We start from the raw sequence: 24,440 nt of genomic DNA, 5'->3' as shown, positions 1-24,440 counted from the left end.
CGTTTTTTTCTGTTACAGACGTTCTCTAACATATTTAATCGCAACATTGCATTGCATAAAGGCCTTTCATTCAGAGTCCAGGCAGTTTCTAAAACATGTGCAGGAGACATTTCAGAAGAGAAACATTATGTTCCAGAAGGTACTATTATGTTGTGTTATGTTATGTTATTGCGTTTCATACCCTGCTCCCCTGCCATTTGCATGGCCTTTTGGCACTCTGGCAGATCTGAAAGACGCCAGAGTGTTTGGTTAGTGTGGAAGGAGAGAGAATGCAAGATAGCTTTGCTGTTGTTTTGATGTGTGTAGATCGGAAGTACCCGCTTCCTGTTTGTGGGTTTGTCTCTAGTTGATTCGTGCCAGGAGCACCTGGGGCACCTATGCCCAGAGCAGCCTGCAGTGAGAGGATACGTTTGGCGGGACTGTGATGCATAAGTCAGTTAGAGAGGTGATGGGTGCTGATGTTTGATGTCCATATGGAGTTCATTTGCCATGTGTGGGTGGCATAGTATGCCCATTGTGTGTTGGAAAGTAGAATTTGTGTTTTTTTAATGCAGAGACCTTGATGGGTAATACTGCATTATATTCGTGAATTATCCAATGTCTACACGTATCTGCACTTTACATAATGATTTATTTATTTTTTACATTTGTAGAAGTGCGCCAAGCACAGGTGACAGTAGTGAGCAGTGATGAGTGTATACAGACTAAAGTTAGTTGAACATGTAGGTTTTGAGCTTTTTCCTGTATAAGGGATAGGAGGTATATAGTAATATAACTACAAATAGCATGAATGATGTTACCTTAACATAACAGGGGTATTTGTAGAGCACACGTTCATCCCCAGATGGGCATCTTGCTGCTACTGAACGATAACAGATGTTTATTGTTAACCAACTTAATGATACTAATTTTATCAACCTCTGAAGGATGAAGGGCTGAGTGGACCTGCTGGGATTCAAACCTGTGACCATGAGATCGAACACTGTAGGGGATGCATTAGTCCACTGAGCCACAGGCACGCCAATAAGGACTTGCCAGGTTAAACTACACATAGGCCACCTTTAGGCAAAAGCAATAGACCCACAGCTGTGTTTTGTTACGGAAAAAAGCGTTTTGTTTGTTAAGTATGAAGATGTCTTGTACAAGATTCTGTCTGGAGAAGACACTCTCAAGTGTTGGTAGACTCAGCAGAGAGGGCAAGGAGTGAATGGGCAGACAGTCTCAACTCTCAGCTCCTGAGCAGGTAAAAATCCAACTGGAGGGAATCGTGAGAAATTACCATCCCTCCTGAATGGTGTACTGGGTAAGCATGGCACATCTCAGCCTAGCTGTTGGGTTTTAATTCGATCCGCGGCACACTATTTATAAGCACTGCTACACTTTTAAGGAGTCGTGGCACACGCTTCTCAGTGGGGGCTGTTGCCCTTTTAATGCGGCAATACCAGGCCATTTATGATATAACACGACTGTCACTTGCTGGGAGTCTGAGCAGAGAAGGCAGAGACTAAAAAGTCATTGGCGTCTGATTGTTTTTTTTTTACATATGTTAGTTGCTGAGAATATACACTGGTGTTTTCATGAAGAGAGGAGGTATATGTGACTTGAGGTGCGATATTCGTTGCGCTGCATAGGTGTGTTATGACGGTGTGCATATGTGTGGTTGTATGAGTGAATGTATGTATGGTTAGGGTGTTCTATGTTGTGGTGCGTTGTTATTGCATTGTAGGGATGACACCATGCCACCAGCTGGCCACGCCTCTTATTTATTATTCGTATCTATTATTTTTATTTATTTACTGGTTATCCTATTTACTGCACTTCACCCTCTCCCTACACCCTCGCACATCTCCCCTCACCCCTTCCCCTGCACTTGCACAATCTCAATGCCACCTGGCCTAGTAGGATCGTTGTCTGTCTTCCCTCTGTTCCCCTCCCTTGCCTCGTCGCGCCTTGAAACACTTGTGTATAGGCGCGTTATAAATACCATATCATATATCATATCATATCATATGACCTGTTAGTTCCATACCGTGGCCAGGTGATGTGCACCACTCATATGCTAGATATTGGCATACTTGTCCCACTTATTCACACATGGCATACTTGCTTTCATATGCTAAGGGTCGTGCACCATATGCCAGTCGCTGGCACATTGTATTTGGCGTTCATATTATATGCTAGGTTTTTCCATTAGATTGCCAGGGACACGCTACATTTGCTTCGGAGCCATCATATGCCTGGGTGCTCCCACTCCATCATATATCCATGTATGTGGTGAAATTCTGAGAACAAAACGTAACTGCAGTTCAAATGAAAAATATTAAAATCATGTTAAATTGCTCAAAGAAAAATTTATCCAGAGAGGTTACAAAAATCAAGATGTGGACAAAGCTATCTACAAAGCTGAAAAAGTACCTAGAACTAAGCTACTAAAGGACAAACCAAGAATGGTGAAGAAAAGTGAAGAAAAGGTAGAATTCATAACGCCTTCAATAGTGAAGCTCACCTTTTGAAAAAATTCCTGACAAAACATTGGAACATTTTGCAAAGCGATGAAATGCTAAAACAGTATATAGAAGCTAAACCCAGGATAATTTATAGAAGGGCACCAACTTTAAAGCAAAAAATGAGCCCCAGCCATATGAAAGAAGAAAAAACCGAAGTGCTAAATCAATTTTTACAAGTACCAGCACCAACAGGAACCCACAAGTGTGGGAGTTGTGGAATCTGTGACCAAATGGAAAATGGTGTAAAAGAGATAAGGTTACCAAATGGAAAAATTCACAAACTAAAGCAATTCATTAATTGTAACACTAAGTATGTGATTTATACAATTACATGTATATGTAATAAGAAATACGTGGGAAGTACTATCAGAGTACTGAAAATCAGATTACAAGAACATATTAGAGCCATTAAAAATAAGGACACAAGATACCCTATGGCAATTCATTTTGATCAAGAACATAAAGCAACGGATATTAAGGTTATCTAGTTTCTGGGTATAGAAAAAATTGAAACCATGGAGAGAGGAGGCAACAGAGAGCTACAATTAAGGAGAAAAGACGCGAAATGGATCTGTATTTTGGATACTTGCAATACAGGGCTAAATTCAGATAATGAAATGAGTTATTGGTTGTAATGATTTGTTTTTTGAAATTCTGTTTGAAATTTAAAAATTGTTTGGGGGTTGTGAAAATGTCTAACTAAATTTAAAAGAATTACTGATATAGTGAAAAGTAAAATCGGAACTTACTTTTGGTAAAGTGCCATGATCTTGAATTAGTGTCTTTGAAATAAAGTAAAAAACATAGTTTATTCAAACACTAAGATGGTCGCCGACCGTGTAGGAAAAATGCGTGACATCATTACGCAACGTAACGCATGATGTCACGCGTTGCGCGGTGTGATGAAGTCACACGTAGCGGGCCCGCAAGTATAAATAAGAGATTCAAAACACTTTCACAGTAGCACGGACTGAGAAGGATTGAAGGCAATCGTACCGGGATAAATAAGGTGAGGAGAGCAGACTAAGGGATACTGTATGTTACCAAAACCATAGGGATTATTTAAACTTAACCTAAGCTTAAAAACTTTGTTTATTTTACTTCTGGTTTTTACAGAAATCCCATATAATTTTTCTGGAAGATAAGAAAGGATAAATGTTTGCTATAAATGAAAAAAATAACTTTAACAAAAGGATTTAAAAGTTGAGAATATTATCGAATTTGAAAAAATTGGTGAGTATGTTAAATGAATATTTAAATTGGTGGTTTGCCTCTACCACCTAATTTGTTGTACCTAAACAATGTATTTGAGTTGATATAGCTAAGCAAAACAATGTTTTTTCTTGTTTTATATTAGAAAACTCTCCTGATGAACCACGTGCGTTAAACGTGGAGAAACACGTGTTGAGAGACAAAAGGGATATGGTCATTTGAAGAAGAAAGTTTATGTTTGAAAGGAAATAAAAAACAAAGATGTGCATAACCAATCAAAGAAGTATCTTTGTATGACTTAAAAGTTCAGAAAAGGAACACCGGAAGCGCACTCCAAGGAAGTGTACAGTTAAAAAGAAATATATCCATGTAGGCCCATCACAAATGTCAAATCTGACCACGTTCCAGCATGTACATGTATGAGCACTCGTACTCATGCATGCACTCACACAAGCAAACACAGTCCCTCGTCCTGGGAGGATAGCTCAGCGGCAACGTGTTCGCCTTGGAAGCAAGAGGACACGAAGCAGCAATGGTTCGATCCCCGGGTCCGTGCTTAGAAACCTCTGGGTATTTAAGCGTGTTATAAATACGCAACTAAGACAAAAACAATTACAATTACGCAACAAACAACAATTCTTGTCCTGTAACAGCGCCTCGATGCCTGCGGGCTGTGTGAGCACTTTAAAAATGCAAAATTAACAAAATAAAATCACACACTGTATATTCACGAGCCATGGAGGAAACAAAATGGCCGACATAATTTTAGAGGAATACACTATGCAGGGGCATATTACATCAACATGTCTACTTTCACATGTGGTACCCTAGATAGGAGTCTGCAAAGTTATCTGTAATATCAACACAGTGCCATAGGTAACCAGATGTTCCCTTATGCCACTCACAATCATTGTCACCTGTGTACCATATTCCCAGGTTCCTAAAGGTATAGAGTCCATTTGAGCCCTGCATTTCTTTTATGTGGCTGGTATCTCTAATAGCTAAGAACATTGTCACCCCCATGTTAACAAGTAAACCCTCTGCATAACTGTGAACATCCAATGCTGTTCTGATAGCCGCCTTGCAATGCACACAATGCCTACACATTAGAACTGCAGTGCTTTCTCATTGGCCATTGCTATGTCATCCTTTGCCTGATGTGCTTAAACCTCACAGACAAAAGGTGCATGCAGCTGGATGCCGATTACTCCATCTTTACAGTGGCATGTGTCCAGGCACCTACTGCATGTATTGGAGGGTATGGGCAGATTTCATCAAATAAAAAAAACGAATGGGAGAATTTTCCGAAAAACCGTCTGTATGAAAATTACTACAGCTGAAAGTTTTGAATACATCGCCAATTCGGTGTCATTATAGTGAATAAGGGCCATGGAGGCTGCCAGGGTGTCCCCTGCAACCTTGTTCACAATATTGCCACTGGGGGCTACGTGGGGTCCCCGCTCTCTATTCAATAAAATTTGAAAATACAAAAAAAATAAAAGACCCTGCCGCGCTGGCTCCCATTCACGTAAGTGAAGGGAACCAGTGTCGCAGAGGGAAGCAGGAGAAGGCGGCACACAAGGAGGTTTGTCGCCAAGAGATAAGTAAGGGGGTCGGGGGCAGTGGGTTGTCAGAAATGTTGGGGGTAGTGAAAACTGAATGTCATTTTCATTCAATTGATTTTCGATGTGTTCTCCCTCGAACATTTCTAATTCGTTCAATTCAGGTAATCCGTATTGGAGGACTGATACTTGACGATCTAACTCAACCTTTGGTACGGAAATTTGCAGCTTCAAAACCAGTGTCGAAGTCATCAGCATTTTATTTCTGCATGAGCTAGGGGGCGTACATGAGCCATGGACAGTGCGAAGCCACAGCCATTACAGCAGGTGACACGGCAAGCGCAGCCATTTTAGGGGAAGAAGTATAGCGGGAACGCTGATTGATTGGCACGCACAGACAACCCCATAAGGCTGTGTATATGTTATGTCAGGCTCGGTCCAGGGCTCAGGTACACCCAGTTTCCCAGCTCATCCTCATCAGTGAAGGTGGGCTGCAGAAGCAGAACAAGAGTCATGTGGGCACAAGGTACCGTATCGAGCTGTATTATGTAGGATGGAAAGATGAATTAAAGGTGGTGGTCTGTATCATGTTGGTAAGGTGGGCACAATTTTACAGGGCTCAATTGGTGCCGTAAAGTCAAAGTCCGAAGGATGTGCCGTTCGGAAGTCCATTGTTAATGTAACCAACTTAATGTATCATACTGTCTTCTATACAAGGCTCATTGTGTCAAATCCTATTAAAAATGAAACCTCTGTCCTTGGATGACACACTTTTGAGATGGTGATACTCTGCCAGTTTCCCTGCCCATGTTTGTACAGCAGTATGGAAATAAGCCCTGTCTCCACCGCAGTTGCCTGTTTTTTCATAATGGAATGTTTGGTGATGCACTTCATCACCAGTGATCGGAACAGGAAATGCCTGGCTCTGTACTGTGTTTACAAAGGGAAGCAGGGAAGCAATGGAGCGCTAAGCAGAAGGCATGCACCCATGGGGTTACAGGTAGGTGGAAGGGGTAGCAGAGGAGCTGAGAACGGTAGAGGCAGCAGGGAAGGGGCAGTGTTTTTGAACGGGAAGAGCAGGGTTGAATGAAGCGGTCAGCAATTGTTCTTTGAAGAGCATGGTCTTCACATCCTTCTTAAAGGTTAGGATGGGGGCAGTCTTATTTTTTTTCAGAGACAGGATGCTTCTCAGGAAAAGGCCTGTTTCTTGGTTTGCTTCCCTCTGCCATTTCTTTGTTTCCAGTCTGGCAATGTTGTAGCTTTGGGGTTGTGCACTGGTTTCCAGAGCTGGTTAGTTCCCCGGCCACGTTCAGTGGTGTTTTGGTTGTGACTGCTTTGCAGGGGATGCAGGCTGCCTTGAACATGATACATGCGTGAAGGGGTAGCCAGTGCAGCTCCTTCAATATGTGGTGACACGCTCACATTTCTTTAATCCTGTGATGAGGTGGGCAGCAGCATGGTCAGGCCAACTAATTTTATTTCAGGAGCAAAGACTTATTCAAGTTAAATACACTAAATCAGCGCTAAAACTCCATATGATCACAACATACAAAATAACGCAAATCTAAAAATGAAGTCTTACAAAACACATCAGCAATTCATCGCGCATCGCCTACATCGTTAATGAATAAAATGTGTAAACACATTGATATCCCTTCAGTTCACAGATCGCACTATGTATTCCTGATTTTAACTGCACCATGAAGGAATTCTGAAAGGCCCAGGTGACAGGTAAAGAATTCGCCTCTATAAGATATAAAAATGCTGGGTGACTTTGCCGGATGCCTTCACTGTTCAGAATTGGGAATATCTATCTAGCTTCCTAAGGAGTGGGATGAAGTCCCAAATGTCAGTGGACAAAATGAACACGCTCTCCTCCAAACAAGAGTCCTTATGTCTTTCCATTAACGACCGTCAACATGTTAAAACGAGCATAAGAGATATTGACACACAATGGTTAAGAATCCAGATAAGGTGCCATGGAATCAGTAACAATCAGCATATCCAAGTTTGCATTTTAGGGGAAGAAGTATAGCGGGAAAGCCACTTCGTGTTCAGGGTGTCCTGTCAATTGGTCGACTGCAATTTGGTCGACTGCAATTTGGTTGACACCATTTGGTCGAATGCCAATTGGTCGAATTTTTTTTTTTTAATTTATATATATTTTTTGTGGGTTTTCGTGTGGGGAAAGAAAAAAAAAAGAAAAAAAGGGGGTTGGGGGGGACCCCCCAAAAAAAAAAAGGGGTAAAAAAAAAAAAAAAGAATTCGACCATTTGGCATTCGACCAAATGGTGTCGACCAATTGTCCTGTCGACCAAATGTTTTCGACCAATTGACTGGTAACCCGTGTTCAGAAGTTCAGAGTTTGATCTTTCTGTTGTGTACACATTTCAGCTTGGTTTTCTATACCATACTAATCTTCTTATCTGGTGGCGTCCTTAAATTTTCAACGGTTGAAGTGTTAGATTACAAAGCTCAAACATACTGCAGCCACCCAAGGTCTTTCACTAGACATAACAGGTGACAAGATTTCTTTGATAATAGGACCTTCTGATTATTACAAATCATAAGCTAGGGAAACCAGGATCCCAGCAAATGTTATCCTCTAAGAAAAGCATGTTTAACTCTTTGTGCACCTACAAAGTAGGTGCAGCTTGCAGTAAACCCAAGACTCTTTTCCCGAATGAATTTTCAGTGCATCAAAGCTTCTTTAAATTAGTGAAACCATATACACCTCCTCCACAATGTGCCACATAAACTCGATTCGTTTTCAGGTTGAGTCCCATAGTTATTTGCAAATATAAAAATGTCTCCAATTGCTTGAATCATTTTAGAAGCGTGTGTGTGCACATGTTTGCCAGAGTTGATGGTTCGGCAAACCTGAATGCCTAGAGAATCATATACAGTTAAAGTCAGGATTGGGGCCTTATAAAAAAAAAACTTTCTTTCAATTTTTTATTTACAAAAAAGCACATAATAGCTGATTTATCGTCATTTAATGTCAGACCTATATAACACAGAAAATCCCTATCGGCATCAGTTAACCATTGTAAGAAATTATGAACCCTAGCTAAGAGTACACAATCACTCGCATAGGAAAAGATAGGGTTAGCCACACCATTTATTATGGGGACATACTTTAGCAAATTTTGCAGTACTGGAGCTAAGGATTTAATACATAAATTAAAAGGTAATGGGGGCAAAACACATACATTGCTGAACCCCTTGTGTTATACTAAAAATAGAAGTAATTCAGTCTTTTCTATCAAAATGAATTGAAGCATTATGTTGCTCCTCCATTTCAATAATGATAGCCAGTAAACTACTAGACACTCTTGTTTGTTTCACGATGGACCTAAAGGCACAAAAAGGTCCGGGAGCCCCTCTACCGAGAATGAACACAGCCAAATAACAAGTTCTATGGGAAGGTGACCACTCGGGAGGGTCTAGAACCAGATTTTATCTCACTGTACCTTTCACAGAGGAGAAATAACCATTTGCATGTCAGTCTTTGCCTCACCCAAAAGGGCAGTCCAGCACTGAAATGCTAGGCAATTCTCCTCTGAACAAGAGTACCAACAGCAACCATTGACAGGTGTTTCGGCCTAGTCAGGCCTCCTCAGTGAGGTAAAGCTGTGCCTCTCTAAGCACAATGAGCAAGGCGTCCACGTCTGGATTGCCCATGGTAACTTAGGGTGACACCCAATATTCCTAAATATGCACAAAAAGGTCTATTTTAAGATGGAACATAACTTCAGTCAAGTACAGGTGGTACCTGGGACTCCTGCTAGCAAAGCATTGACCCTGTTCAGGTGTGAGATGACTAGGACTTGGACAACTGTTCTAAGACTTGGGGCAGGGGTGAAATGCTTGACTTTAAGAAGGAGTGCATGATATTTGCATGCTGCTTGGGTGTTCTTGTTGATGTGTGTTTTGAATGAGAGGTCACAGATGATGGTAATGCTGAGAGATGTTGCCCTAGATGAGAGTTGACGTGTAAATCAACCAAGCTTCATTTCACTCAGCCAGCTGTAGACTTAGGCATCCCTTCGTCCTTGGAGAATGAATTTGGTATTTGTTGGGTTGAGTTTCAGGTAGGTGCTTGACAGTGAGGGACAGGGCTTCAGTCAATGGTTGTCATTGATACAACTGACCTTAAGTAAAGCTCCATCTCATCTTTGCATTGGATTATTTTGATGTAGGTACTAGTGGGGAGTTCCATGTAGAGCTTGAGGATGACGGGGGACAATATGGAGCCATGTGGAACACCACAAATTACTGGGCAGTGCTGGGATCCAATGGGGCCCACCTAGACAAGGCTGTTGAAACGCTTGGAGGTGAACCACTGTTCCATTGTGAGGATTTTGAGGAGGGCTTCATGATGAACAGTACTGAAAGCAGCATAGAGGTCGAGTAAGACAAGTAATCAGGTGGTCCTGTTTGTCCCGCAAGAGTAGCGCATCATAGATGACGCTGATGGCGGTGGTCTCTGTGCTGCACCGTGTTTCAGAACCGGATTGGTAGTCCTATAAGAGATTGTGGGGAAAGATCCTTTTGTGCAACTGGATGTTGATGTTTTTGTCAATCACTTTGGCTGTGAATAGGTTGCATTTGTCCATGGATTGCAGTATTGCAGAGTGTCTTGTGGAACCACACACATGCGCATTTGTGGTTTGCGCACATCTTGAATGTGAAACAAATTAGCTGTTCGATGATTCTTGCATGTTGCCATTATATATGGCCTGGTGTTTGGGTCTGCCATCTTTACTTTGATGTGGTGTCTCTTCTGCCTTTACTTTCCTGATGTCAAATTATACCCATAAAAATGTATTGGGTTGCTTCAAATCCAGCTGTTCCAGGCCAGCTCCAGATAGATGATCTTCTTTCAGGGCATTCAGATGCCACTGGTTTTGTGCCACAAGAGCTGCTACAACATAAAGAATGTAAATATCTCTTGACATCCCCTTCACTTTGTCATGCTGTGTCATGTGGGTAAACAGATTCCGCGAGGAGTAAGTAGCATATGATCAAACGAGCTGCAATTTGTGGCTTATTAGGTGCTTTTAGTGTCCTCCAGCATTACTTGTAACATTTCCCGATACTTATGTTGGCTTTACCCTACACAATGCCCAGGTGTAGCTGAGTGACACAGCTACTTGATACAGTATTGCTGTGTGCTATGAATTTCTAGTTTTGGCTGCTGGATGGCATTAAGTACCACTCTTTAGTCATCGAACGGTGAGCATATGCAGGGGGGAACAGAACATGGCACAATGGTTTCTGCGACAGGTACATTTTTTAAGTTGCTCTTGATTAATGAAAACCTACCAATGAGGGGCAGGCAAAGTTGGAATGAAGTATGTGTGTCTCTCTGTGTGAGTGTGTGTGTGTCTGTGTGTCTCTGTGTGAGTGTGTGTGTGTGGGGGGATGTGGGTGTGTGGGTGTGTGTGTGTGCGTGTCTCTGTGTGAGTGTGTGTGTGTGTCTCTGTGTGATTGTGTGTGTGTGTGGGAGGGGTGTGTGTGTGTGTGTGTGTCTCTGTGTGAGTGTGTGTGTGTCTCTGTGTGAGTGTGTGTGTGTGTGTGTGGGTGTGTGTGTGGGTGTGTGTGTGTCTCTGTGTGAGTCTGTGTGTGTCTGTGTGTGGGGGGGGTGTGGGGGTGTGTGTGTGTGTGTGTGTGTGTCTCTGTGTGAGTGTGTGTGTGTGTCTCTGTGTGTGTGTGTGTGTGGGGGGAGTGTGGGTGTGTGTGTGTGTGTCTCTGTGTGAGTGTGTGGTGTGTGTGTGTGTGTGTGTGTGTGTGTGTGTGTGTGTGTGTCTCTGTGTGAGTCTGTGTGAGTCTGTGTGTGTCTGTGTGTCTCTGTGTGTGTGGGTGTGTGTGTGTGTGTGTCTCTGTGTGAGTGTGTGTGTGTGTTTCTGTGTGATTGTGTGTGTGTGGGAGGGGTGTGTGTGTGTGTGTGTGTCTCTGTGTGAGTGTGTGTGTGTCTCTGTGTGAGTGTGTGTGTGTGTGGGTGTGTGTGTGTGTGTGTGTCTGTGTGAGTCTGTGTGTGTCTGTGTGTGTGTGGGGGGGGTGTGGGTGTGTGGGTGTGTGTGTGTGTCTCTATGTGAGTGTGTGTGTGTGTCTCTGTGTACAAGGATGGGATGTTTTCCAACCTGTGCTTGGTCAGGGGTGTGCTGATGGGCCTGGCATAATATGGAGCATGTAGTTGTTTAATTGCAATTATATGTTTGTGGGTGGGTTTGGAGGGTGGGGGCATGAGTGGAGATGTGTTGTTTCTCATCATTTTCTGTAGACAACCTGAGTGGGAGGTAGCCCTTATTTGGGCGTGCTTCTAACTCTATCTCTGTTTCCCAATGGTTGCTCGTGCTCAGATCGGCTGTGTCCGCCCCGGCCACCATTATGTTTATTATGCAGCCTTTGCACTGTCTTGCTTCCCTGCCTGACCACTAGTCATACTTTGTTTACCCTGGCTCTGGCGTGTGAGCCACGTTGGGGCCTGGCACACCAGAGGCGTGGCCAACACACATACACGTCCATGCGTTGCTGCCTTTTGTTACCATGATCCTTCTTCCTTCCATGGTGCACAGCTGTACGAGTCAGTCCCCTGCTGTTGGCTTCGTTCTCCAACCTGCACTCAGCTCTGCTTGGTATGACTCCCAGTGGCCATGTTTTCTGGTGTGTCTCAAAGCCATGCCTCAATATTAGCCAATCCACCTTACTTATGGCGGGCCAGTCACCGTCTCCATGTAAGGAACAGTTCACCTCTATTGTGTTTTAAGCCTGCACGGCTCACCAGGTTATATCTTAATCTAACGACTTTGAGCTTCTTATTTTGTGGTGTCTTTTCCAGGTGGGTAACCTATCAGTGTTGCCATTATCAAAGTAGATTGTGGCAGTATGCAGGGGAGACTTCATGGACCGCATCTTGATTTACCTTTACACTTAAGATATAAATCGCAGTGGTTGCCCAAGACACCTACAGTTTCCAGACCGCCTTCCCAGCAACTCAGTATTAGGGTGGATGTGCAGTAACTGGGCTTTCTTCTCCTGCCAACACAACCCACAATAAGCTAAAAAATAAAGTCTTATGCCATTTTTGCCCCTTTTGGTGCCTTGTTAACCTGATGCATGTTTGCTTCTTGGCTACTACTGGTGCACAGTGCCAACAATATTTGATTTACCACTGCGTGTTTATTGCATCAGAATTACCTTTATTTAAAATATCATATACCACCAAAATATGTTATAGTATCTGTTTTGTGATATTACACAATTACATACTAACAAATAAATAACATTAGCAATGTTATTTATGTTGCTTATCTCACCACATGCTCTAGAAACTAGTGAAGGCACAGATAGCTTCTAGCTTAGATAGTTTAGCATTGCTGTAATGTAATCATGTTTCTCTACTTCTAATGAGCAAGTAGATATCATGTGTCCTCTGTAGCGTACTACCGCCTTTTCCTTGGGAATACAACGTCAAAACAGCGGAAGCAGGCCGATTAAAAGAATACGTCCGTGACTCCTGATTTTAGCATACCATTTGGAATTGTCATGGTCAGGGATCAGCAGACATTGCAAAGCCAAGGTCTCAAGGTTAAAAGGCACTTATTCAAACAGATAGGCATCACAGGATGGAAAACTGAAAGCAATGGAAAGGAAACGAGGTATCTGGAGTAGTGTAGATTGCCAATCATCCCCTCTCTCCTTTAGTCTCCAACAATTGGTGATCAAATCACTTGCCCTCTTTGTGGGCTTTAACTGCTGCAGCACACCTTGGCTCTTTTTTCTGGATGCTTGGTTTTCGTAGAAGTTTTCAGAATGGGACTCTATTCTGGATGTGGAACCACCAACCAGGGTTGGAGATATGGGTCAGCTAGAAATGGCCAGACTTCACACTCCTTTGGATCTTATTCATGATCGCACTGGGCCCGGGGGTTGACAGGTTAACCCCTGGATGCTGGTCGTACACCCTGCCATAGGCTGTCCCAGTATTTGGGTTTTAAACAGCTTGGTAGTTCCTTTGCCATTAACTTAGGCAATACCTCCTTCTCATTCTCTCTCTTTTCGTTCTCCTCCTTCCCCAAGGTATGTAACTCTCTACTCCTTTCCTCAATGTCTCACCCCGCTTTTCGCCTCTGCTCCTCCCATCTAGGCTTTCCACTCCATCTCTCCCCCGATTTCTTAGTCGCGCCACCTGGTTCTCTACAGCCCATCCTCTCTAGGTTTCTTGTTATCTCCTCTTTTTCCTCTCTTCTTCCTTCTTACTCCTGCTGTGATCTCCTCTAACCCACCTTTACATCCACACCCCACCTCTTATTCTTCTCCCTCCTTCTCTTCAGATATACTCTGCTCTTCATAACCTCTCCTTTTTTGGTATCTCCCCGCACCACACGCTCTGTGGTGCAGGCTCAGAGGAGGTACACAGATGATCTTCCTGGCTCCCTGGTGCATGACTGTCCTTCACAGGAAAGGAACCCCAGGCTACGAATTTCACAAAGTATCCAAGCATGCTTCCTAGCATGTTTATTAACAACTTCCAGTCACATAATGCATATTTCAACCTGATAGAGACTCCTATATCTGCATTCACTTTCATTTAAAATCTATTATTTGTAAATGTTTCGATGCATACAAAAATGCAGGTTCTTTGTCCAATTGATATTTGAAATTACAATTAAAAATGTTTTTTCAGTTCAACACAGTGATTTCTGAAAAATGCTCATAAATCCTACATACACACTCATTGACAATTCTACCTCCCTCCCACCCACACACTTACCTGTTGTGGCCTGCCTTAGAAATACAAAAAGGACTCATTTACTATGGAGGTGGGCATCTTTTTTTTTTTTTTTTTTTTTTTAATGGCTGGGTTATTGAGTTTGTGCAATATGCGCGTAGCCATTCTCCCCAAAAAAAGCCTTTGAGCTATTCACACCCCGAACAGAGCCTGATGGTTTGAATAGCTATCACCCTCTTGTCGGGGGTGTGTACATGATTAGTAACAGCCCTGAGCCCTCGTTTCACTCGGGCCTAACTAGTCTTGGGCTCAGTGGCTGTTCCCGCCCTTATGCTGCGCCCCTGATCTGGGGGTGACAGCTATAATCATTCTTTTTCTATTCTCGAATCCAGAGCCGGCCTTATGGGGGGGCGAGCCGGGCGACCGCCCGGGGCGCCACGCCCCCCACGGTGCCTTTTGCCCCTGCCATGCCAGCTCGGGGGAGTCTTTCAAGAGCTCCCCCGAGCTGGCGTTGTGGGACAAGGCGCAGCAGGCGGCCTTTTACTGTAAAAGGTGCCCGCGTCGGTGGGAGCATTTAAATGCGCGCCTCTGCCGTGGACACTTTTCCCAAGAAAAGGCGCCATTAGCCCCCCACCAGGCCAGCTCCGGGGAGTCTTTCAAGCGCTCCCCTGGGCTGGGGTGGTGGCAGAAGGTGTGGCAGGCGCCACATTGTCATTGTGGAGGTTAACACCTGTCCAGCCCTTGTAACGGGTGCTTAATGCTATTAGCACCCCGGGTTTCCAAATCGGAAAGCTGTGGTGCTCAGAAAATTGTATTTTCATTCAATGTACAGGACGCTGCACACCTGCTGTTCATTGAATGAAAATACTGTCTCAGGATGGCCCAGGGATGTCGAAGGCGGGGCGCCATACAGAGCCCCTCTTCAATTTTCATGGTGGCCATAGAGCAGCAGCGGAGGGTGCCAGCGCCACCGAAGAAAAGAGGTAAGTGGGGCGGGGCAAACAGGAAAAATAAAAGATAAGGTAGGATGGGGGAAGATGGCGGGGTGGGGCAGGGGAAGCAGACTTCAGGTTCTGTGGAACGCGGGCTGAGATCAGCAGTTTCAGCCCGCGATTCAAGGAACCTGATTGGCTGCCCCCCCCTGCCCACGTGCTAATTGAAAATATTGCACAGACATGCATTTTTGCATGTATTGAAACATTCAAAAAATAAAATGATTTTAAATAAAAGTGAATGCATATATATAGGTGACCATATGGTAATAATAGAGGGATCAACAAAGTGAATTGGCATAAGTTCCATCCTTCTTCACACCCATGCTGATTTGTTAGAAGCATTTGCATGCCACTGCCTTCCATACATTATGCTATCCATTTTGGCTGGCAGCGGTGTCAGTTGTTTCACAAATAGTGCCAGCTGTATGGTTTCCTCATCACTTTTATAAACTGTGAATGACATTCTTTTATGGCAAAATAGATGCATGCATTCTCTGTACTTAAAGAAAGGTAGCAGGCGCTCCTCTCCAGAAAGAACATGGCATGATAACCTGTTCTGAGATGAGAGTTTGCAGCACTGCGAAAGGTACAGTGAGCAAAAAGCGTGTGCTGCAAACTCTCATCTCAGAACAGGTTATCATGCCATGTTCTTTCTGGAGAGGAGCGCCTGCTCCCTTTTTTGAAATATTCTCTGTATTTAGCCCACCTGAAGTTGGCCAGACAATTATCTACTGCAGCCTATGCGCTGAACTCTGATGTCAGTGACCCGAACTTGACCTAGCCAGTGTTTGTTTTAGCTTGTGTAAAAAAGACTGCACATTGACCAGTTGGTGGAGTAAATCAGTGCCCTGTGAGTCAAGTAAATATACCAGTTTACAATTCTGGACATTTGGGGTATATGTTGAGCCATCCATAACTAAAAACAAAAATTGAGACTGGAGTATAGTTAGTATGTACTGTGCTGCAGCAGGCAGGGACATGAGCAGGGCAGGCACCTTCTTATGAATGTTTGCGTATATGTAGGTAGCTATAAATAAAGTAAATATTCATAATGTAAAAGTAAATATAGAGTGGTAGTGTAAGTAGGATAGTTGTGTTGCAAGCAAGGAAGATGGCTGCTTGTATTGGTGACCATCAGAGTGATTAGGATATGAATTGTATGCCACTATCAAATGCTTCCTCAACTGCTTGCCCATAAAACTCCCTCACTGTAGACAATAACAGAAGGCCATCAAATGTGAACTTAAAATATAGTAGGGGCATGATGAATATAAACACTTCCTCGTGTATAGCCCAAGGCATTTTGTGACTTTAACATCTGTACCATGATGATTAAAGGGTCAGTCCATATTTTCCCCTCCAGCTGAGAATGCAATGATGTAGGAAAGGGACATGAGAAGGTTCTCTCAGCCGAGGAGGAGGAGGCGGCAGCGTGAGCTCCCATTCGTTTTGGCTTAGTTAGGTGGTTCTTTAGCACCACCTATTAGCCAACCACTAAGAAAGACTGCATGCTTGTAAATTATTCTATAGCTGCTTAACTTGTCAATTTAATCTTTACAGGCATGAATGGAACAGCAGCGGAAAACGTGACTTGTGTGGCTTGCAACACATCATCCATGAACTGCACTTGGACTGTTGGTATCAATGCTCCGGATGATACACAATACAGACTTTCATTAATGTGAGTAGGATCATTCCAGCTTTGCATTAAAAAGGGACCTGTGTCTTAAATCAGCTGGTCTAATAATGTGCATTTGAATTTTTTGGACTAATGCAGGCAGGCAGAAAAAGTGGAGGAATGTCACCACTACCAAAAAGATTCTCTGGGGAGAGAGATTGCATGTCGTTTTCATGATCTGAAAATACATCTTTTAAACGAAATCTATATTTTAATGGAAGGACGGAGTAATAAATCAAAGATCCAATTTTTTGATGAATGGTTCACAGCTTCTGGTAATTAAGTTAATTTAATATAATGTATTCATCCTTTAACACATTCCTGTGCATTATTTATTAAATGTAATTCTAGGAAAATGTTTGTTTTTGATGAATATGTTTATGTTGCATGTGAGCTGTTATCAGGGCTGTGGAATTATATTTTGTACTTAGTAAATGCACAGCCAAAATAGTCATCTTCTGTTGTAGTTAAATGACAAAAAACAAACGCTGCAAAATCAAATTCTTGTTAGAATCTAAAATAAGCAGAGGGTGATGCTGGATTTGGATTTTCATTTTGTACTGATGCAGAGCAATAGAGAGAGACACAGAGAGAGAGAGAGAGAGAGAGAGAGAGAGAGGGAGAGAGACACACAGAGAGAGAGAGAGAGAGAGAGAGAGAGTGTGTCTCTTTCCATGTACATGAATGGATTCCTTTCTATCCAGAAACATGCACAGTTTTAAAAAGGTCTGCATGTGAGGTTTTCAGTCTCTTTATATTTCTGGGCTGGAGATCTTCTATTCGCCAGTAACAGATATTTAGTTGAACATTCTCTTCCTTTCCCCACCACATCTGACTCTGCCTCAGCACTGAAAGACAGGAGAATGCAGAGGATTTGCACATCCCACAGTGCTTAATGAAACAAATTAATACTTGCTACATGTATTTTGTCACACAAACTTCCAGACTATACTATGGTCTCTACTGGTAGCTTTAACAGCACAATATCATCGCAGGCGACAGAACTTGCATTTGCGCTCTGATCCACCATGACTCAACACCAGTTTGAACCACAAACTATATTTGCAAATAATACTTAACTCAAGCAATCACACTTTAAAGTGGCATCCAAAATGTTTTTGGTTTTAAATATTGTTATTTAATACACATTCAATCAATCCTTTTAAGGCCAACCTCTCACTTTGCTTTTAATATATATGTGGGGGAACACAGGGCATACATTTATCTACACCAGTGTTCCTGTTTTTAAAGTGCACCCCTTTTGCATTCCAAGTCCCTTTATTTTTCCAGATTGTACCCAGTTTTCAAATTGGACAATGTGGGCATCAAGGTTGATTTACCCTTTAGATCTAACTTCTGGTAACGGGAAAACTAGCTGGGGACCCAGTCAGCCAGACACCATCCTGTTAGCAAATCCTCAATTCAGGGGGCCTTTTTGGAATCAGTCACCAAGCGCTGGGTGGTCATCTCTCTATGGGCTGCTCTTGCTTTCGTCTCTCAATAGACACATCTCATGGCCTCGTCTGCCGTCTGCTAAGAGTCAATTCTCTTGTTCTGCAATCTCCAGTTTGCTCACCTCCAGTCTTTTCCTCACCCAATATTCCATAAAGCATCCTTCTGTCCTATGAGCATCCCATTATATTTCCCTCCAATCCCACCCGTGGTTGTCACAGATGAGCGGTTAGTTTTCCACATGACCAGAAAGGTGGGAGGGCGCTTACTTTTTCTGAAGAAAAGCTAATTTGGTTTGTATGCTCTAATTTCAGATTCATCTATGCTACATTGATAAAACTTATATTTTTATGTTCTGCACGTCGAGGCTCACAGTTCTATGTTTATGATGACATTCTGATGTTATGTAATACTTCTACAAGGGTTTGACATTCTAAGGTAATCTTAAACACAGTGATCTATAATTCTGTTTCAATATTCTGATAGAGTTTACTTTTACTTACAACATACCAAAAGCACAGATCAATCAGAACTTGCATGGCACTGAAAGGCTTAATTTCATTTTTACACATTGTGTGTGAGATTTATTTCATATAAATGCATTTGATTTTTTTGGTGTACTATTTCAGAAGTTCTGCTCAAGAGGGCAGTGATGACACATCACCTAATATTCCCTTCAATCTTCAGCTATATTCCCTCTCCAATTTATCTTTAGCTGTGCATACTTTCAGTAACCTTGAAGATTCACTAATCCAGGCAGATGGCTTGTGCCATGCATCTAAGTGTCAGTGACCAGATCGGTTAGCCTTTCATAGGCTAATGGATTTGGTTTATGAGTTGATGTGAAATAGATTCTTTGAAGACAATGCCTGGTGTCATGAGTGAATACCCAGAGAAAATGCATTGTGTGTACATGGTTTGAAAGCCTGCATTGAATCCAATCAAGAAGCATCTCTGGGTGGTGTTAGAAACCACCTGGCCTAACCATAATCTGTAATTATTTTCTGTCCAGTTCCCACTAAACTGGAGACCTTTGTTCTCTTCAGTATGCCTACAAGTGGGACAGAACTTAAAATACAATGTGATTCTCTTCTTTAAAACAATCTCCCTTGGGTTTCTTTTTTTCATTTCTTCATTTACTAATGCAGGTCTGTCTTTTCAATGTACATCACACAGCAAAACGAAATTCAATAGCATTTCTATTTCTGTTCTTGAGTTTAAAACAATACTGTTTTAATTAATTATAGCCATAACCGAATAAACAAATTACATATTAATTCTCACATTGACTGGAATACAAATGTTGATGTAATGCCATCATCTTTACATATGCTATTCACATATTAAGGACACAAAGAAATCCAATGATACACTTTTAATTAAATGGCTTGTGCTATTCCCTGCAAAATAACTACTTTAATTCTGGGCCTTCCTTTCACATGTAGCATGGTGCATTCTTGGAAAGAAAAGGCCAGTCACTTTAAACCTTACAATTTTATCTGCTCAACACTGCATCCCAAATGAAGAATATCTGTGCTTGATAATTTGGGTTTAGGAATGTACACATGGCAGAAAGCTTGTGTACTCGACAACACATTCAGAATCGGCATTGATGGAAGTATACTTCTGATACACTTTCTGGGAGTTTCACAATGTCTGAAGAAATATGTCACTGTACATTGCAATTATGAAGTCTGGCTTTGAAATAGATTACTTCAACAGTCAATTTCGAACATTTAAGTGTGGTCTCCAATCTGACATGTGTCCCTTTTTAAGGTGACCGCCAGCAAGAAGCAAAAATCCCTAATAACTGCCAAAATTGGTACATCTTATTTCTCTCACTCTTGTCAGGGAGGCCTTTCTCATTGTACACATTTTAGGCATCATCTTTATTATAAAATGCCTGCTTAAAGAACTATACAACAATGCTAAGACGAGATCTGACACAGGATGAATTACAGCAGGCTTCAGTTCTATAAGAATAAAAGAGAGATAACCATTTGGGGATCTAATTTTCCATTAAGGGAGGCCACATTGCTCCATCCGAGCTTCAGGGTATGCATAAACGCACCACTTCGGTGGACATCAGCCACAGGCATGGCTACCCATTCACACGCACTAGAATGCAGCAATGACCTATGGCAAAATTTGGGCTAGCTTCACACTTACCGTTTTGCTTACTTACACCAGATGTTGCCTCAATACCTCTGCCATTAGAATACAGCGAAGTCCCAGGTCAAACATTCGGTCTAGCTGGGCACAAAACGAGACTCTTGCACCTCTCCTGACCTCCCTCAGCACCCACCCACATGCCTGACCTCTTGGGTTTGCTTATTGGAGCCCAGCCAGCCCACCTAATTCCTAATCATGGCCAAATGCACACACGCATACTAAGCCCTTTCTGAGAATTTTCCCATACCTGGACTTCGGTTCCTGAGTGCGTTCCCACCACAAGCGCATTGAGGCCATATTACTGGGATATATTAATGATAAACTACTCAACACTTGTTGACGAGCTGCCCGGTTACCTTAGTCCTGAGAAAAGCATACCTCAGCCCTCTCCTAGAGCCATACACCCTCCGAGAAGAAGAAACATGGTGGAGTCGCCTAGTGAGTGGTGAAAAAAACCTCTTGGTCAATTTCGACTGCAAAGATTCTTCAAGCAGCTTTAGCAGAATGCTCCAAACTAAAGCAGATGCTCCCCCCCTTGAAACCGACTTCTAAGACGTTGTGTCACCCTGAATCATTTGTCAAAAGAAAGGAAATACTTCTACTACTATCATCTACGAAGGAAATAAATTGAAATTGAAGATTGAAGATGAGAGAATTTCTTACATTCTCAATTTTGTAAAATCAATAAAATTGATAAACACACAAAAAAATTTAATGAGAAACGACTACATTGGCATAGAACATCTCCCTGAATTTGGAGAATCAATAGAGATCCAGCCCAATGCTAAAAGCATGGGTGCACTGTTCTTAAAGCATTTCTAGTTTGAAAACCAGTGCTTCTTTGCCTCAGGATAGGCCAAATATTCCATCATGGGCTCTAGTCATCAGGAAACTGAACTATTGTTATTCCTTGCAACAAGGTATTATCAGTCCCAGGACTGAGACTTCAGAGGCTTACAATAAAACAGGTGACATCTATGTGGACTTTCAGGTGCTTTCTAAGGTGGGACCTCCAATGCTAACGATTGAGTGGATACACGAGGGATACGATCAGCACCTAGAAGTGATTAAGCTCACAGAAGCATTCTACAAATGTCTCAGCTCACTTATCATCTTACTCACGGAATGGGTGAGTTAGTAGTGTTTTGGCCATGCCTGTAGCACAGACATGAGTTTAGGTATAAATACAAACAGAGTAGGTGACTTATTACTGAATATCATCCAGACTATAAACCCATATTTCATTCAGTTTTTCACCAGATGTTGGCCCAAGTTATGCCCCTTCCCTCTATCCACATTACAAAGTTGTTGAGCTTGATGATAAACTATGAAGTGAAACATGTGCTGTTATTTCTGCTCTGGAATCACGGTGTGTCCTGTATTCTGTGATCCAGAAAGGGGCTCAAGACCGACCTGTTCAAGTAGCGCTAACTGCAAGGCACCAAAGATCACTCCTATGACAGTTCACATAAGAATCCCTTTGAAAGTCTCCATCACACTCTGAGCCCATCTCCCTGTCCCTTGGCCCCACTTGCTACTCCTTCCTTCTTCCGAACAAACACTGGTGTACACAATCTTATAATCGTCCTCCTGCCACTTTATCCAGAAAAAATCTTTCAGAATCAGCATCCTGCACTTTCACCCAGTAAATACTTTTTCTACCCACAGCCCCTTGGCTCCTGCTTCAAATGGCTTCAACGCTTTAGAAATACCAGAAATAAATACATTTAAAAAAAACACCAACATCAAATTGGAGATTCTATAGTTTCTGGTTGAAGTGTAAGGATTTTTCACACCTGTTTTTTGTGATGTTTTCTGTTTCATTTGCCATTACGTTATCCTTGTATTTTCCACGGACTGAAGTCTCTTTGAAGATTCACAGCATGCCTGAGCAGTCTGTTTGATTTGTGCTATTTTATTATTTATACATATGAATTTAGGAGCTGAGCCGAGCAGAGCTCGAAATGACCACTTCTAATCTCTGCTCTGTGTTCCTTGCTTGGAATTTGGCCTATGTCATCCTCCTGGAGTGCTGCGTAGCTCTTTAGGGAGTCCTACATAGTATCTGATGAAAGCAGCAGCATTCTGACTGCATTGTGCAGTGTGCACCATCCTTATGAGCAGTGATTAGAAGATTAATGCTCCATGCGGGCCTACAGGACGACAGAGCAAGGTGAAGATGAGCATATGGCGCTTAGGAACATGCATATGGAATGGATGGGATTACACCAGAATAATTCCAAATAACAGAATCAACTCCGGAAGATGCCAAAGTATTGTTTTATTAACAATTATCAACGAAAATCAATGGACGTACGCTCAGTCTCCCAATGATCTCTACACAAAATATGTTTTTTATATGAAAAATATGTCAGAGTGACATCAGACTACGTGGCAATAGTGAAAAAACCCATCAAGGGTCGGTATTGGTTAAGATAGACTGTACTTTTCTATGGGAGCTAGGATTGTTATTGGCTGTTCGTTATCAGGTGGACAATTTATGCCTACCTCTAAAAACATGTAATTTCAGAAACATTCGGTACACAGTTTCTCATTGGTTTTCAAATTACTAGGTCCTTTGTTATATGGACTAATACAATTGGTTGGCACGCTTGTGCCATCTCTGGAACATTTGGTTCATTTAGCAGCATGTAAGCACAGACCCATGTGCAAGGAGATAGGGCATGAAACTACCCCACCACCCAATTAGCCCAGCATCTCTCATTGCCCATGCCTTCTGCCATGAAATTGTCTTTGTACTTGACCTCTACAAAGTACAAAGACAATTTCATTCTGATCTTTGGGAAAGCACGGGAGTGAGGGGACTCGCTATCGTGTCTTTGACTCCAAGTTCGAACTCTATTCCCATCCCTAGCTCACGTGACAGTAAACCATGATTTGGTCCATTTTGTACGTTTTAAATGCTCTAAATCAATTAAAACTTGGCATCCTTGGTGTTTTTTATTGCACCTTAACAAGGGAATATTCATCCTCTGCATGCTCGCTGCTTTCCAGAATAGATAGCTGACCTTGGTTGCTTCAGTCTTGACTCCAGGCCAGACAGACTTGCCATGCAGCTCCACGAGCCTATTATTCTTGCTGGAAAATAGTTTTCCATTCCCATGGGTTCTGGCTTACTAAATTCATGATACCCATGTCTAGTTTCTGTACAATGGCGGCTCTGCCTGCATTCTATTCACTACTTATAGCTAGCTTCTATGATGACTTAATCTATCTAGGGTTCAGCGTCTGTATATGTATTGAACTTCGGTTTTCTTCAACATCTTGTTTATTGCATAGGTTTCTTCTTGCCTATGTCAATAGTTCATTTGACCTCTTGTGCCATGGTTTGTCCTCTAGTACTCATGCCGTGTCCTACTTCTTTATCTTGCAACATCGTGACCACTTCTTTATGATGTCATCAATTCATTTGTTAGCTTCTTTTCATACTCCCTAAGGTTTTTCCTCCTGCAGGTTATAATCATGTTGAGGGCACATTCGATAGGGTTGTCTAAATGGGTATCTTCTTTCAAACACTCGCTGTGGTATTGGTATTATGGTGGGTGTTAGGTACGGCACGATCTCATGTCTCCAATAAACGGAAGGTAGGGGGTGGGTTCTCCTGCAGATACACAAAGCTGGTCCTTTACATTCCCCCCTCTGGTCGAGTCCTCGACCACCTTCTCAATTTTCTCGGTGTCCTTTTATTTTCTCTTGAAGAAATGTCTCTTCGGTGTCCATATCTTTGCCACCCTCTTCAGGGGGCCCCCTCTTTTGATGTGTTGAACCACACTCCAGGTCATGTAATTCAATTGTCCATTTGGGTTAGAGTAGACCCATCGCCCCACATATTTTTATTTTATTTTTTATTTTTTTGTGTTCGGTTTTTACACAAAATGCATAAAAATAGAAAATTAGATAATAGAACAGTGGATAAAACAAAAACAATAAAATTAATCAAAACCTAAAAAAAAATCTGATTATGGACGTCACGCCGTCCCTAATACATCATAACCATTTCCTTAGACAGCTCAGATGTTCACAAACAAAAGGCGAGGACAAAGAACCAGGAGAAGCATGATGACTGAAAGGAGCCAAAGAGACACAGAAACCACTCATAACATC

The 24,440-nt window shown here is 42.3% G+C and overlaps 1 protein-coding gene across 1 annotated transcript in view; it reads left to right on the top strand.

Moving 5' to 3' along the window:
- LOC138526343 (interleukin-5 receptor subunit alpha-like) overlaps positions 1-24,440 on the top strand; it is a 427,945-nt gene that overhangs the window by 208,928 nt on the left and 194,577 nt on the right. Inside the window, exons 5-7 of the mRNA XM_069636979.1 lie at positions 19-139; positions 16,574-16,694; positions 16,791-16,966. Of these exons, the coding sequence (XP_069493080.1) occupies positions 19-139; positions 16,574-16,694; positions 16,791-16,966 (418 nt within the window). The remainder of the gene's footprint in view (positions 1-18; positions 140-16,573; positions 16,695-16,790; positions 16,967-24,440) is intronic.

The sequence above is a fragment of the Ambystoma mexicanum genome, chromosome 7p, assembly GCF_040938575.1.
Source record: "Ambystoma mexicanum isolate Mex_15411 chromosome 7p, UKY_AmexF1_1, whole genome shotgun sequence".
In the NCBI taxonomy this organism is placed as follows: Eukaryota; Metazoa; Chordata; class Amphibia; order Caudata; family Ambystomatidae; genus Ambystoma; species Ambystoma mexicanum.
This window is presented reverse-complemented; position numbering and strand designations above follow the sequence as displayed.